Raw genomic sequence first — 17,801 nt, forward strand, 5'->3', positions numbered from 1 at the left:
GTGGAGGTTGATAGGGATTTGTTCATTTTATTTTCAGAGGAAAATCAATTTTAAATACATGGAAACATTGCACTTAAAACATAATGATGATATTAATAACAATAATAGTGATAAGAACTAGAAGTAAAGTTGTTAAACCGCAAATAAAGATTTAGAGAAAAAAATATTGAAGAAATAGGTATGACACTTAAATATCACTACAATAAAGCAGGCCTGATAATGTGGAAGAATTGTAGGTTGAAAGCCTTCCTGGGTTATATTCTAAGACCGACACAAGCCAGCACACTTGAGTGAAACCCAGTCTCAAAATTTAAAAATTTAACAAAAGTGAAAGGCACTGTTTAGGCACTGCTCAGAACACAGGACCTTCCTGACATATGCAAGGTTCTAGGCTCAATGCCCCATACTAAAGACAAGTACTGTGTGTGTGTGTGTGTGTGTGTGTGAGAAAGAGAGAGAGAGAGAGAGAGAGAGAGAGAGAGAGAGAAAGTTTTGTCATTTCAACAAAAAATGTAAATGAAAACTATAGAGAAATTAACAGACATGATTTTGAATGACTACAGTTAGACTTTCCATCCACTGAACATTAATATGAGAGACACAGAGATATTTATAAAGGCAAAAATCTTCACAATAAGTTGTAGGAGAGACTATTGGTTCGTTATAGTAGATAATTTCAACAGAAACTAGATAAGAGCATATACAATCTACAAGGACATTTAAAAAATAGTAAGATTTGAGAAAGAAAAGGAAAATACTAGAACAGGCCTAGAATAAGCTGAGATCAGAATATGAGCAATAGGAGTAACAGAAGAGTCCAAACAGAAGCAGCGGGTGGCAAGCTCCCTTTTCATTAAATCACATGAATAGCCCTTAAGAATCCTAGTGGTCCTGATGACATTTCATACTGGAGAAGTTATGGGGTAAAGGGAAGACTTCTCCATTGCTGGTAGGAGTGCAAACTGGTACAGTCCCTGTGGATATCAGTATAGTGATTTTTCAGAAAATTAGGAAACAACCTTCCTCAAGACCCAGCAATACCACTTTGTGGTAGAGACCCAAAAGATGCTCAATTGTGCCGCAAGGACATGTGCTCAACTATGTTCATAGCACATACCCAGAACCTGGAAACAACCTAAATGCCCCTCGACTGAAGGATGAATAAGGAAAATGTGGTACATTTACACAATGGAGTACTACACAGCAGAAAAAAAAATGACATCTTGAAATTTGCAGGCAAATGGGTGGAGCTAGAAAACATCATTTTGAGTGAAGTAACTCAGACCCAGAAAGATAAATATCACACGTACTCACTCATGAGTGGTTTTTAAATATAAAGCAAAGAAAACCAGCCCAAAAACTGCAATCCCAGAGAACATAGACAACAATGAGGACCCTAATGGATCTAATCTACATGGGAAGTAGAAAAAGGAAAGATCTCCTGAGTAAATTGGAGCATGGGGACCACGGGGTAGTGTTAAAGGGGAGGGGAGTGACAGGGAGGGAAGCAGAGAAAAATGTAGAGCTCAATAAAATCAATTAAAAAAAAGAACCCTGGTGTTTGGACCTTATTCTGAACCATTACCCTACACGGTATGTCTAATCTCCAGCTGATTCCAATGTGTAGCAAGACTAAGAATCACTTTGTTAAAGGAATCTCTATTTAGTTACTCGGAGAACAATGCAAATTCTTCCTGAAGCATTGTGATTCATGGGCTCTAAAGGATTACTAACCTTTACATAGCAAGTTAGGACTGGAGAGACCTAAAAACAAACACAACTAAAGCTGATTATTGGGGGATAAACAGAAACAACTGCCTTCGGAAACTTCCTTTTCCCTTCCTCCCTTTTCTCAATAGACTATTTTTATATTTCTGCCTGAAATGGGACTTTACTAGCCCAGAAAGATGAAGTGTGTGTGTGGAGGGGGTGTCATCCTCCACAAAGATGGCAGGCTTTGAGATCTTCCATGGTAGACCGTGTAGGGTCTCCAGTATCAATCCTCTAAGCAGTTGTATTAAGCTGAATACACTGTTTATTCACAGAACTCACTTTATATGCTGTGGTAAATAAAAATGGGGTTAGGAATCAGAAAAGTATCTATTACTCTTTTACCAGTAGAAAGAAGTAATATACCCCTTAGGAAATTTCACTGGCTTCTTGTAGCTAACAACAATGGCAAGCAATCCTTCACTGGTGTGCATACAGCCAGTCTAGAGTGTTTTTCTTTTTTTTTTTTTCTGATGGGTTAGATGAAGTCAAACAGAGCTTTGTGGCGTCCTGTGGTTCAATTTAGCTGCAATTCTCAAACTGCTTTGGAAGAATAGCCTGATTTTTACTGCATGGGGATTATCCGAAGGGCACTTTCAAACTCCCCAGCCCTAGATTATTCCTAACTTTTTATTCAAAAAGAGTGAACCCATGTCTTTGGAAGATGATTCCTAGAAGTCCACTTCTTCCCTTACCACATGTGCTAAAAACTGAAAACCTACTGCTCCAAACCTCAGCATGGATCATGAGAATCATGACTACACTTCGGGATTTTCTCACATCTCAAAAAGTTACAGTACCACATGATGATAGTATCTCGGCGACAATTGGTGTTTTTCTTTATTAGAGCTGAAATGACTATAGTGCTTTACTGCAGTTCCTTGAAGAAGACTTTGCACAGATTCAACAAATCTAGTCACGAGTGGACCAGAAAATATCCCCCTCATGCTACAGCCTAGCAAAGGAGGATCATAAAAGGAAATTTCTTTTGTTTAAATGTGGTCAATATTTGAATCCAACCTGCGCGTTCAGATAGCAGCTGCTGGAGGGGTGGATTAAATGAAGATAAAGCAAAGCCAAACAGGAAGTGAGGGGGATTGCCGTATTGAACATGGTATAGAGCAGAGTCCACAGACACACTGAAAGGAGGTGTGAGGCATAGATTCACTACAGTACAGGGAGTCAGGAGCAGACAGACACAAGCCAGTGCAGTCAATCTACCTATGACACGTTTAAAATAAATCTCTGGAGTCATTCTTGTCTCCTCTTTCTTTATTACAACTGCTCAGGAAACCCCCTGCCTGTGTTTCCTGTCTTTGTTCTGGGCCACTAGCAAACTTGGGTCAAAGCCACTTGTCCCATGTAGTGGTATTGAAAAGACTCCTAATGAATAAACCTCTATCTCTGTCCTCACCACTGATACTCCACTACCAACAGAGCATCAGTTTAGATACAGTAAGTTGTCACATTGTTTCTTAAGTCACTTCATCTGTGGAAATATGTTCTAGTAGCCCCAGCCGAATGAAAGACACCATCATTTGCCTAGCTACAGTAGCTACTGAGGTAGATTAGCCAGTGTGTGGAACTGGTTGAAAATTTTATTTGATTTGATATTCAATTTTTTTAAACACTAACTTTTAAGAAGACTGTATTTCTTTGAATTTCTAAATGCTAATGTTCTCTCATATTTTGGGTAATATGCATGTTGAGAGCTGATTATTTTAATTTACAGTATCTATTCACATCTTTCTCTTAGTTAGGGCCATTATAAGTGGAAATTTGAGTCAATAGGAAGTGTTGGAAGATTTCAGTAGGAGTTTTTATATGTGATGTTCTACAGTGTGTCCTGTTTAAAAGAGAAGAAAGTAGGAAAATCGTATTTGCAGAGAAGCAACAGATGGTGCATCTGTGTAGTAGGACTGGGAGGCTCCAGTCAAGCTGCTGACAGAATATGTTAGGTTTAAATACTAACAATGATTGCCGTTGCTCTAGAGATGTGTATTTTCAAAATCCCATGTTTATGAGTGTCCTTATCTTTTATGAAACAGGGTCAGTGAGAGAAAATGTCTCCTTTTGTTTCTGTGAGTACTTAAACAGATTGTACAATTCTATTTTATGAGTCACGCCATGACCACAGTTACTTTCTGTAGCATTGAATCTGGACTAGCTTCTATGTTCCCGAACATGATTGATGAAAACAGGAAAGAAACACCACACAAGTCCTTGAAGTGAAAGAAGAGATCAACCAAAGGCTGGACCCTTAGAGAAGTTTTTATTCTTTCAGATGATAACGCCACAGTCTTGAAGGAATTGAATGGACCATGAGATGAAACAGAGTCTGTTTGAAGTAGGAAAGAATCAGTCTCATCTAACTTTCCAGCTCAGCAGTGAAGGCTGAAGCCAGGAGCACGAAAAAGTCCTGTACTGCGATGCTCTCTGATTCTTCTGACAGGCAGCATTCTAATAAGAAGAGCAACTTTGTTGCTGTCTGTTGTAGGAAGGCTGCTTGTTGGTTCCCGGCTCCTCAACCCATGAAATAATCACACAGAAACTATATTATTTAAATCATTGCTTGGTCCATTAGCTCTAGCTTCTTAATAACTAACTCTTACATCTAAATTTAACCCAACTCCATTATTCTGTGCATCACCACAAGGCTGGGGCCTACCTACCAGCAAAGTTTCAGTGCATCTGTGTCTATCGGCAGCTCCATGGCTTTTCTCCGAGTCTGCCTCATTTCTCCCAGCATTCAGTTTAGTTTTCCCCACCTACCTCTATTCCCTGTGCAGGCCCAAGACAGTCTCTTTATTAACCAATGGTATTCAGCTCATACATAGGGGAATCCCACATTAGTGGTCTTGTTCTTCTGAAGAGTCCACTGCCTTGGAAGTCTTTATCTACCTTTTAAAACACTGCTGATAGCTCATCACTGAAGAACACCAAAGGTTAAAGCACGACAATTCCCAAGGGTTCAAATTTACCCTGGACTACATAATGATTTCCAGGCTAGCTTGCGATATGGTCTCAAACATCTTGTCTCAAAAATCCTAAACAATAAGATAAAATAAAGCAATCTATAAATAAATGTTAAAATAATTAGTGTTAATTTGCTAGTTCTTTCTTCACCTATAGTCTCTTCTCTTTCATAATTTTAATGTTAAAGCTAGAATCTACAGCTGATAAGGATAAGAAAAGAGTATTTTTTTAATCAGGGCACAAAAATCCTGTATTGTAATCTTCATGTAAGTTTCTGAAATGGATCTATGATCACTTTCACTTTGCAGTTAAATAAAAGGCAAATTCAAGCATACTCTAATTCCTAAGAGAATGACTCTCAAATGAATCACCTAATATTGAGTATTCTAATGAAAAGTAAATGGGAAACTTTTGCAAATTCCTAATTGAAGCTGTAAGTCACAAACAATCCCATACCAGTTTGGAATTATGATTTTTAGAGAGGTTATTTATTTTAAGGGGAAAAAACTTACAGATCACCATCCCAGACAACAGCCCTCTGCGCAATCAGGAATGGAGCCTACTTGCCTGAAGTGGAGCTGGAAGCCAGAGCTCCAGCAGAGGGAAGTGGCAGCTTTTTTAAAGGGAGAGAGACCACACCCCAGTGGTCTGGTATCTCAGTGGCTATTGGCTGAAGGAGCGGAAGGAGCTCCCACAACACCTCCCCCTTTTGTTTAAGTAAGAGAGTTCTAAACCTACTATGAAATTATATACAATAAGTACAAATATCCTATTCTAACTAGATTAATTCGTGTATAATAAATAACTTGGTCTAGTCATCAACCCCATCAAAGATCTGAGAAGGGAAATAATGTTATGCAACAAATCACAGAGACAACTAGCTACCTGAGCAATCACCCAAGGTCACATTTGCAGCATTGAAGCAACCAACTTTGACTAAGGCCTAACATAACTGACATACCATTTTCAAAGGCAAGAAGCTTTTCAAAACTATCTTCCCCTGTCTTGGCAGGATATGGCAGTCCTGTTTTATCCATGTACAGATACTCTGTGTCTCTGTCAGTGGTTGAGGCATGGGCATTTCTTGCCCAAAGGCCAGTTCTGCCAAAAAGAAAGGCTCCAGGTGGAGTGTCTTTGGTGCTCAACATTCTCTTGGGAATAGATCAGTGTTGCCAGGAGCAATTGTGGCTCACTTCCCTTTTTCCCAGCATTCTGTTCTGTCTACTCCACCTACCTAATTTTCTGACCTATTAGACCAAGCAGTTTTCTTTATTGATTAACCAATGAAACAACAGATTGACAAATGACCTTCCCACATCACCTAATTTGTGATCTCAGCACTATGCAAGAAGTAATCCTAGCAGCACTAGGATCACTCTCCAAAAAGTAACGATCTTTGGCCCACCATGGATGGCTTGGATGAAAAATAAGCCTAGTAGATAAATGGAATTTGTTTTTTTTTTTTTTTTTTTTGATCCACTCAGTCAGTCTGAGAATTGAGGCAATTAATTTTAGAGGTATTATTTACTGAAAAATGGCTGTTGATTATAGTTATGTTATTGTTGGTGGTGGTGGTGATTCAGGAGTACTTTTTGTTTCAGTAATTATAGCTTTATTGCTTTATTTATTTTCTTTCTGCAATCTGTTTGCTATGCTTATCTCTCTTCAGCCCAGAGTATTGCTTCCTGTATTCTGTTTAGGTTGTTTAGTTGTTAGAATGTGTTGGATATAAATGGTTTATGTCTGTTTGTTTCATTGAAATTGTTTCTTTCTCCTTCAGCTATGGCAGATAATTTTGCCGGATTAGCATTTGTGCTCTTTTAAAACTTAGAATGTATTGCTATAGGTTCTTCTGGCTTTTAAAGTTTGCATTGAGAAATCAACTGTTAATGTAATTTCCTTTATATAGTCTTGTAATTTTTGTTTCTTTTCCAGCTCTCAATACTCTTATTCTGTATACTTTGAATTTTAACTCTGATATGCTGCTGAACGTTCCTTTCTCTGCTATGACTGCCAATTGGTGTTGTGTGCACTTCTTATATCTGTATAGATGTATGGTTTCTTTGTTTATGTAAGTCTTCTGTAATTTTGTTGATGAACTGATCTGTACCGTTGGTCTTTCCTGTAGTTCTTTGTCTAGAGGTGGCAGCCCACAAAATTTCCCCATTCCATGTTAGTTATCCATTGATATTACGATTGTTCTGGCCTTATTAATATAACTGTTTCTAGAAAAGACTGTTTAATGGAAGACATTCTGGTATTTTGGTTCTTAAAATCTTTCTATTGTGTCTTCTCTGGTGTCCTCTTAGACATAGAGGCAGCAATTATGATATAGATATATTTGTCAGGACTGGGCTCCATGCAATCTATAATGGTATTCATTTTCTGTAAGAAAGCCTTCTTTGATGAGAGACAATAGCTACACTTACCCTTGGGTATGCAGATATAATTTGAGCTGTAGTACGGAATTTTATTAGTCTAGAAAATTGCTAGTAGTAGATTGTTTTCTAAGGTCCACGACCTCTGCAGCTCTAGAAAGCTGGTCAGGTTTCTAGCACCAGATATTATTTCCCTTCTGTTTAGTGAGCCTTGAGTAAAGGTACAATAGGTAGTATCAGCATGTCGGTAGAAACCAACAACTATCTAACTGAACTAAAGGCTGATATCTGTGTTTTCATTTTCTTCATAGCCTTTGTTTGTTTGGTCTAGTTCCTGTACTTTATCTTAGAGTCTTTATCTTCTCTTTGATTCATTTGGATTTTGATACTTTCCCTTGAGTTTTCTAGTTCAGTTACTGAGTTTTTCAATTCCGCATTCATTTCAGCTTGAGTTAAGTTCAAGGTTACTTAACTTATTGAATTCTATTTTCAAATCCTGGAATATTGTCATCATTTCCATCAACCTTATGCTTGTGTTGTGGGGGATGAGAGACATCACTTGAGCATTTAGTTCACTCGGCTGTTTGTATCATCTTTAAACTTCAATTCTTTGATGTTTTTATTGTTCTTTTGCATTTTGTGTCCTGGGGTTCATATAGATAATTATCTTTGGCAGACATTTCTTTAGGACTAATGGATTTGTGGGAGGAAATACTTCTATGATCTTTTATACTCTGCAGTTTTGTGATGAAATCTGTGCCTGCAGACCTGTTATTTGTTCTGTGTCTGATAGAGCAGAGCACAGGATGTGTGGGTCAGATTTGGACCTGAAGGTAAGATATGGCTTAGGTAGAGAGAAGTCAGGCAGCTTCAAAAGCTGGCACACAGGATGTGTCATGGTCCAAACCTGAAGTTTGGCAGTATATATGGATGTCAGGGAGTTCCATGGAGGGAGATATCAGGCAAGCTTACCCATTTAGTCCCTGTCATAAGATGTGCAGGAACTGATTTGGTAGAAAGTCTTCATGGAGTATACAGGGTTCCTGTAGGGTACTAGCTAAAGCCTGGATATTAAATACAAGCCAAAGCTGTCCGGACTAGGTCCGGGCACTGGATATGAGACCCTGAATGTATCTTGGGGATTGGGGAAGATGAGTGGAGGTGGGAGTGGAGTCACATATCTACATCCTGGCACAAGATATGGGGAACCTGGGGTAGAGAGGTTGGATGTGGCACAGTTATGGTTTGTAGGTTGTGGGTGGGCTGTGAGGTACTAGCCAGAGCTGAAAATTACAGCATGCAACAAGAGGTTGCCAGATGAGGCCAGAGCACTGAATACAGAGCTCGAGTTACGTGTGTTGCATAGACATACTCTTCAAACTCACATTTACCTCAATATTCAATGTCAGTATTTAGACAATTCAAATTGTATTAGTTTTGTCATATCTTACCATAGGTGTTACAGGTATAGGACAGAATTATCTAAAAATAAAATATTAAATTTAAAAATTATACATTGACCATTTAATGGAAATAGAACTCTTATGTTTGTCGCTTCTAATAACATGTTTCCATTTAAATTGCTCTGAACACACAAAGCCCAAAAATATTTCGAACCTACAAATGTTTCACCATGTGTTGGGTTTTGTTTGTTTGTTTTGATGTCCCCAAGAAATTCAGATATTATAACTTCATGAAGCATAAAGTGTACATTTAATTATGTTTAAATCTTATAATAAAATATCTTAAGATATTAAGTCAGCAATAAAACTTAAAACTGTATTAGATAAATTTTATCTCCATCATGCTACAGGTAAACCTAAGTCAAAAGAGTGAAAATTGGTCCATCTAAAATTCATATCTCAGTGTTTGACAATATGAAGCCAGTACACAATATCAAATCGTCTAATATATATCTATATAAATCATGGGACAACAGCAATTATAAAATTAACATAATTTTAGAAACTCAAGATGTGTTGGAGATTTACATTAATCAAAACATAAAATGTTTGTAAGAAAACAGACAACAAAAGGAATATAAATATACACAAACATGTTTTTTCTTTCTATCTCTGATTAATAAAAAGGTTTTTTATGTGTAAAATTATGTCTATTAAATAGAAGTAAATTAGAAGATATCACAGCATTGACTTCGTTGACTTAGCAGTTGAGCAAGACTCAAGAGTGTTTTGCAGTAACAGTACTCTCTTTAACCCTTATTCATCACTTCCTCTTCTAAATGCCCAAGAGTTTTGTGGGCAAGTTTTTAATCCATTTGGAATGCATCAAAACTAAAATTAAGCTTCCGACAAAAATAAATAAAGGTGCACACACAGGGTTTTGACCTAGTACAGTGGGCTGGGAAGATTGTAAGAGCCAGAGAAACGGAGTTCGTAACAGTGTGTCTCCTAGGAATATCAGAAGCTATACACATAAAACCTTACCAGCATGATTGCCTAAACATGAGCTAAACAAGAATGACACCAAGAGGCATTCGAACATGGATGGAGAAAACTCAGGAGGCCTCAATTCTAGACAAAGAACTATAGACCATTAAGAAATCTGAAATAATAGTCTTCCCCAAGGAAGATGACACCAATTGGTTAGCTAACACAAAATGATCAGCTCTGAAAGCATACATATGTAACATTATATTGATGGATCAGACTGCATTTATATATTTGGAAATATATGTATGTCATATAATGGAAAACATGCCATGAATTTGTTATCTAAGTCCTTTATTCTACAAGACTGGGCTATCCAAATTATCAAAGTTAAACTCTCTTTTCTAAAGGAAGATGTAGTGAAAACATTTTTGAAGTGATAGTAATTATAGATATTAATGGTAAGCAATAGGTGATAGATAATAAACACAAATATAATTTTTCTATCTTGTCCATGGAACTTTATATATCTTCTGGGCTCATTCATCTTAACCAGTCAGTATAACCAATTGTATCTATTATAATCTATGGATATATCTTTACATTAGCTGTCTAATATATGTAGGTACAATGAAAAGTAACAGCAGTTATCAAATCTAGAGAAGAAAAATGATGAAAAGGCAAACAACATTTACTTATTTTTTTTTTACCAACTTATGACTAAGCATAAACAACTGTAAATTAGACTCTTAGCAGCTCTTAGATTTGTAGATATTCAGATAATAGGGTGGACAAATTTTCTAGAGAATCATTTGATCAACTTCAACCTGAAGATCGAGGGTAATACCACTTTTCCCCTATATCCATGTGACATCTCTGCAAACAGTAGGCCAGAGTGGAAAGGATTTTGTTCTACCAGAAACCAATAAATGGATTTTTTCATGTTTAGTAAAATTATGTGCCCTTTCATACCATGCTCAGTCCTCTTGAGAACCACTCTGTTTAGAATTTGGATGTAAAAGTTTAGGATTCATCTGTAGAATTACTTTGATAATTAGAAGAGTTGCATTTGTTTTACTAATTCCAATGTCCATCAGTTATAAACCACACAGTTCATCAGATCCCAAGTCCAGTTTTATTTGATGATATGCTTCTCTTTCTTTCACTTAGCCTCTTCTTTCCCCTTAGTCCTCCGTTTTCTCAGCAAATAGCAGAGAAATCTTGGGATAATATCTTGGTGACACATCTTGAAATTCTCTTCTCTGCACACACATAAAATTTATAGTGTCAATTGTAACATTTATCTTTGTCTAAGTATTAAGAGATGTCCGTATTTTTCTCCAAACAGCTTCAAAACCAGTGGACTCGAAATTATGCAGTGGCCCTATTCCTAGCACCATGCAGCTGTGTCACATTCCTTGTCCAGTTGAATGTGAGGTTTCACCTTGGTCTGCCTGGGGACCTTGTACTTATGAAAACTGTAATGACCAACAAGGGAGAAAAGGTAGGAAATGGTAGCGTCCTTTGTATTCTGTCAAAACTGCCATAAGTTCATATGAACAATTGCCATGTTGTATTTGGAAAACATTGTTTCTTTGGAATCATCATTCACCACATCTGGCCTCTCTGTCACACTGGTTCATGAGCTGGGGAGAAGGGGCTATGGCTCAGATTCTTTATTTAGGACTGAGCATTCTACAGTCTTATTCTTTGTCCTTGGGTCAGTTGTGCATCTCTGTGTTAATCACTATCCACTGCAGAGGCTTCTCTGATGAGAGTTTAGAGACTTGTTTTTCTCTGGGTGTAATGATAAATCATAAGGGGTTGTTTTAATACTATGTCCATTTAGCAGAACAATAGTTTCAGGTTCTCCCCTAATGTCATACATAGCTACAGTTGCTTGACCCTGATAATTTGGCAAATATGTATTTCATTTATGTGAAGTGGGCCTGAAATCCAATCAGAAAGTGGTTTGTTACTTCCATAATAGTTATTCCACTATTGAACCAGTGGACCTGTCTTGTCAGACCAGTTATTATTGTATCTTTCAGGATTCAAAACTGGGTAAGATAGATAGCTACTATTTCTCTTTGGGGTCTGTGCACAGCACATTCTATGAATAGTTGAGTGTGTCTAAAGTTTCCAGACTGATACAAGCATAGATTCTCCTGGTCTGCAACTTACATAGTATCTTACCATCAAGAGCACTGGCAATAGCTTATTTATGACACCCAGTAGCCGCCAATCTCAAAAAAGAAAGTCCGTTCTTGTGGCTGGGTGTTTTGTGACAGTATGTGATGACTAGTTGGAATATCCTTCTATTATTGAATAACCATATTTAAACTCTTTTATATGTGAATCTATTTTAGGAGAATTTTCCACTAAGTTCCCATATGAATTTTCAAAAGGTCTTGTGTTAGTTAATCTATTCTTCCTCTGTGCTACTCTTCTATCCCCTCACAACATTTAATACTTCGTTCTAAGTGAGGTAAACAAGACCCAGAAAGACAAAAGTGGTATGATTCCTCTCATTTATGATGTTAGCTTGAAACCTTTAAATATGTGCACTTATATCTGAATACCATAAAAATTGGAAAATTACTGTAAGACCTTAGCCAGTAGAAGGGGCTTTTAGGTGTGGGAGAGAATGCAGCAGTATGAAGGGGCAGAGGGGAATAATGGAACCGTAAACAATTTTGATTCTTGCTCTTTCCTTCTTTCCCTTCGTTCTCGGTTCCTCCCTCTCCCCTTCTCTCCATCTCTCCTTTCCTTCCTTCCTTTCTTCTATCAATAAATGACTGGTTGTCCCACATTATGTTTCAATTTGGTAATATATACACTGGTATTCAATTCCCTTATGACTCTTTCTTCTACCTTCATCTAGCATTCACTCTGAGATTTAAATCATCTTTCTAAAATATTAGAACTCTGGCATTAACAATAAATTTATTTTCTTCCCTAATGACTCAGGATTCAAGCTAAGGAAGCGGCGCATTACGAATGAGCCCACTGGAGGTTCGGGGGCAACTGGAAACTGCCCTCACTTACTGGAAGCCATTCCCTGTGAAGAGCCATCCTGCTATGACTGGAAAGCAGTAAGACTTGGAGACTGTGAACCAGATAATGGAAAAGACTGTGGGTCTGGCACTCAAGTTCAGGAGGTCGTATGCATCAACAGTGATGGTAAGACATATGCTTTGTCATAGTTTATCAAAAAGCTACTCAGCATGGATGTGATTTTACATTATGTTAATATCAGATGAATATCTCTCTCTCTCATTGCTGCTCAGTATAAATATTTCATTAACTACCCAAAGTATTAATTTTATTTTACATTTTATTAATAATATTTTGATTGTTATATATTTGTAATACACGGTTCAAAGTTTCATAAATACATTTCTGTGCATTCACCCCACTAGTAATCATTCTCCCTTTCTTTCCCCCTTCCTCCTCCTGCTAGTCTCCTTCATTCATACTGTTTTCTGGTCTCGTGTCATATAGGCATATAAGATTTTATTGATCTCTATAAAAGTTTAGAATCCACAAATGATCCAAAATTTGTGATATTTGCCTAAGACTGACATAATTCACATAACACAATTATCTTCAGTTGTATACATTTTCATGCAAATAATAATTTTATTATTCTTTATGGATGATATATTCCATTTTGTATCTACCACATCATCTCTACCCATTACACTATCAATAGACACAGTACTTTTAACTTGGAAAGTAGAGTAGATGAAGTTGGATAAGATAAATTAACATCAGTGGAAGAATGTTTTAAAGAACAAACTTTAAAATAACAAGGAAAGGCAAAATTTTCTAAGTAATATTATTCTGTTTGCTTGCTTATTAAATGTAAATAATCAAAAGGATCATTTGGCACGACTCCAGAACTCCTTTATTACCACTAGATCTGTCTTAATGATATAATTTAGTCTCTGAGCCCACATGTCACAAGGCCTACCACAGCACAGTGCGGTCTAAATCAGTGTCTCCTCCTTTCCAAGTGTTCAGTTTAGCGAGTAGAGGGTTGCTGTACACAAAGTTCTTTTCGTCAACCAGCATACGACCTCGGACTTACAATTAGTTTTTATGTAGAAAAATATTAATTCCTGATGTGATATCTGACATAAGATATTTACATTCTTCCTGAGAATGATGCTCTTCTGTGGGAGAGAACTCCCTACACTCAGCAATTCTTGAGCCACATTTTGAATCATAGGACACTCAAAGTCACAGTTTAAGCCCTCTGGACAGATCTTCTTTAAGAGTCCTGCTCACTCTCAAATCCCATGATTTTGCATCTCAGTGAAGTGTGAGCACTGAACCCCAGAGTCCCTTGGTCTGACAGTTTCTGCTGTCTGCAGCATATGTGGAAGCATCCTGGGCCCCCCTAGGGGGCCCTGCAGCACCTGGCAGTCGTCAGAATTCCTTCCATCCTATTTTCTTCCAGCAAGAATTGTTTCCTCTTGTGTCTCAGTCACTGCTCAGTAGTAAGAATTCTCTCTGAGGTGGCAAACAGACTTGCTATCGCTGAAATTAGCTTTTCACCATTTAAACATAATCAGTCATTCTGTCCAGTGTCTGCAGTCACCACACAGGGTAACACGGGGTAGAATCTCAGCGGGTGTTTGAAATTGAACCATGGAGAAGATTATTGCTCCAGATCTCTCAGGATGAATTTCTGTGCCCTGCTTTGTTTTATGAAGTACAACAAGGTATCATGCACCCTGTCCTTAGCTTTCCACTGCTCTGCTCTAAAGCAGAAAGAAAAGGAGACGAAGATCAGCACTCTAAGCCTAGCACACAGGAAAGCAAGCCAAAAGAAAGAAAGAATCTTTGCCTCTCTTTGAGCAAGACTGAGAACTCACACTTCAAACTCTAATTTGAATTGAGTCCACTTTATAGTCTCAATTGCTGAAAATCAATCAGTGATAGTTAACTCTCCTTTTAATACCTCTTCTTAATTTCATTTCTCTGTTCAAATAACTTCTCTTGCCCTTCTAAAATCTGAGGAAGGTATTCAAATCCCAAGGATTGCAGAATGAGTATTTTAATAGAGCAAAAAACTCCAACAGAAGTGGAGTTAATCATCAAATTTCTGCCTCCGTGTTTATCTTTTCCTTTTTATGGAATATTTTTAAAAAGCAGAAATATGTTAGATAAGTCTAATTGTATTACAAAATACTGTTTGTTACAAGTAAAACAGAAGTTAGTATCTCATAATATGTGTGAGTTCGTTTCCCTTTGTCTACTGAAAAAAATGAATTAAATCGCTAAGAGGTGTGCATATATAGTCCAATTGTCACAGTTTTTCCTTACTAGGATATCTGTTCCATCAGTACGTTGACCTTGTACACACTGAAGCCAATACTAATTTGTCAAAGGTATAATTTAGGCTCAGTTACAGAGATGGACAAAGTCAAGCAAATCTTTAGAATAAATCTAAGAGTTTGCTAAAATTTGTACATGACTGATCCATAGCTGTGCTGAAAGTGTGTGTGCGAGACTAGAGACTTGTAAATCCTGCTCCTGTATCATCCTGTGGTCACCTGGTAAGTGTTTAGCAGCTGTACCAAATGTTGCTTTGTAATTAAATTGGGCCCAGGGAATTAACATTGATTAGTAGTGCAGACTCTACCCTCAGGCTGGAGCTGCAGCTATAGATTTTGTTTTATAATTAAGTTAAAGTTCGACTAGGGACATGAAGAATTAGAGACAATGAATCTGGAAAATATTAAAAAGAATTTTCTGGTCCCACATTTCTCACAAATTTCACAACTTTGTTAATGGCACAAACCATCGGAAGTGTCTGCTTTGTTCTGAGATATTCTTATGTAGGCTTCCAGAGACCATTAGGGCTTCTGCTGCTTTTCATTCTCTAATTGTTTTGTATGGAACAGGGTTGAGGACAGTGATGAGAAGGGCCAAGGGAGTTTTATGCAGATTCTCTTGCAAATGAGGGCATGTAGCAGAATTGCACAGGGAAGACAATCTCAGAAGAGATAAACATCTTATGTGTAGCCAAAACTGAAGATCCTGAATAAAGCTGATGCCAGATCTCTAGCACAATTGGAGGCCCTGCTTCAGGGGTAGAGGAAGGCAGAATCCTACTTGGTGTTAAACCTTTGAGAATATTCAATCTCATTCTCAGTTCCCATGATATATTTATATTTTACTTAAAGGTATACACTTTGTGAGCTAAGAGTGTTTTGTTTCCAAATTGGTTTGTTGGACACAGAACAAACGCCACTAAACTGAATAGAAGTGTGACAGTATATTTCGGTTCTTGGGAGGCTGAGAGGAACATGAAGAGTTCAAGCAGGTTTGAATTATATAGCAAGTTCTAAACTAATCTGAACTATGAGAACTGTCTCAAGATAACAAATGAATAAAATAAATAGGGGTTTGGGGAAGCTGTAGTAGTATGGCTTGAATATATAAACAAAATGTTTTTTTTTATATTCCTCATGAAAGAATGAAAGAATCAGGGCATCAATCATGTTTTCTTACAGGGATCCGTTTCAGAATGTTGACATTGTTCTATATGAATGCCCCCAAACTCAGCGTTCTTGCTTAATCTTATAAGCAGCTAAATCTCAGCAGCAGTTTCAAATGTTGATAGCTTTGTTCTGTCTTTTTTACTTTACTCTTGTTAGTAAATGTTATTTAATTAGTGATTAACAGACACACTTCACTCTCATATCTGATTCATAATTTTATGAAGAGAAAAAGTATATTTGTGAGGCTAGTAAGGGACTCTGATGCTGAGGTACAATCACAATCCTATAAATAATATTGTAATTTAGTCAGTATGATGCCTCATTCCACAAAATTACAGGTGCAGTTGTGAACACAGGAAGGAATTGCTTTCTTGGACTTGGCTTTGTCATTCTCAAATGGAATAACTATTCCACCCAAAGACTCAGTGTCATAGTCTTCTGGGTCAATTTTCAAAATACAGCAGAAAACCCACTTTGCTGTTTGGATATGAAATGTCACCACAGGTTCATGGGCTTGAGCCCTTTATCTCTAGCTGATGGACTTGTCTGGGGAAATTGTGGACTGTTTAGGATATGGAGCAAAGGTGGAGGAAGAGGGTCATTGGGGCTAGCCTTGAGGTTTCTTGTCAGGCCCTGCCTCCTATCCTAGCTCAATCTCCTTTCCTTCAAATATATAAAGTGATGAAGAGTCTCAACTGCAGTCTTCTAACACTATAACTTCCCTTTCTCACCATGAAATAATGAACAGTCTGAAACTGTGAACCAAAATAAATCCTTCCCTGTATCAAGAAGAATAAGGGCATATACCTTTTCAATATCTTGAGGGAAACAAAAGAATAAATATCTAGCTATTGAACATTTTACTTCTAAATAATAGGATCCGAAGTAGAACAGATGAGACAGTTGTTATTCTGTTTTAAGCACCAGGTATTTAGCCACAGAATGGGAAAAAAGAATATATGTATACAATTTATGAATGAAAGTAATTAAGAATGAAAACAGTGACTAATCTGGTTTAGAGTTACATTATGTTGGGATTACCATGAGGTGAACTTCAAAAAAAGAATTCTGCTTGTTTGGAGAAATATTTCAATTTAACATTAAAAGTATCAAGAGAGCTGAATAAAAACACCCACATGAGGTTCTATTATTTTTGGCAGTGACTTATAATGTAGCTAGTTAATATTTTCAGAAATTTTATTACTAATTTCTTCCCTCTGTAATGGGATGTGTGCCTATCCCAATCTAAGTGGAAGAAAGGAAAAATATATCCTATTTCCTCTGAGAACTTTCTGCTACCATTCTTCATCGATCCTTTGTAGTCAGTATCAAGAAGAATAAGGGCATATACCTTTTCAGTATCTTGAGGGAAACAAAAGAATAAATATCTAGCTATTAAACATTTTACTTCTAAATAATAGGATCCAAAGTAGAACAGATGAGACAAGTTGTTATTCTATTTTAAGCACCAGAAAACTATTTTATGCAAATTAAAATAATTAACACTGAGTCAATTTGTCCACATGGATATTTATTAAAAAATCACTTGAAGATAGATATAGGAGGGACAAGGAATAGAGGGTCCAGACCAAGGTTTTCTATGAATAAAAACGCTAAAGCTCTTGGTCAAAGATAATACTTTAACTGACTCAGAAACATTATGGATTCTTCTGGAATTATGAGTTAATCAAAAATTAGGATGCCTGGAGTTCATTTAGGACACACTCCAAGGAAGAACCACTACATGAATATGAATCAAAGTGTCAAATAGA

General features: G+C 37.0%; 1 protein-coding gene across 1 annotated transcript in view; it reads left to right on the forward strand.

The window, feature by feature from the left end:
- Thsd7a (thrombospondin type 1 domain containing 7A) overlaps positions 1 to 17,801 on the forward strand; it is a 418,389-nt gene that overhangs the window by 263,027 nt on the left and 137,561 nt on the right. The window contains exons 5-6 of the mRNA XM_057767705.1: positions 10,863 to 11,018; positions 12,485 to 12,697. Coding sequence (XP_057623688.1) covers positions 10,863 to 11,018; positions 12,485 to 12,697 — 369 coding nt within the window. The remainder of the gene's footprint in view (positions 1 to 10,862; positions 11,019 to 12,484; positions 12,698 to 17,801) is intronic.

The sequence above is a fragment of the Chionomys nivalis genome, chromosome 1 (genome assembly GCF_950005125.1).
Source record: "Chionomys nivalis chromosome 1, mChiNiv1.1, whole genome shotgun sequence".
NCBI classification, from domain to species: domain Eukaryota; kingdom Metazoa; phylum Chordata; class Mammalia; order Rodentia; family Cricetidae; genus Chionomys; species Chionomys nivalis.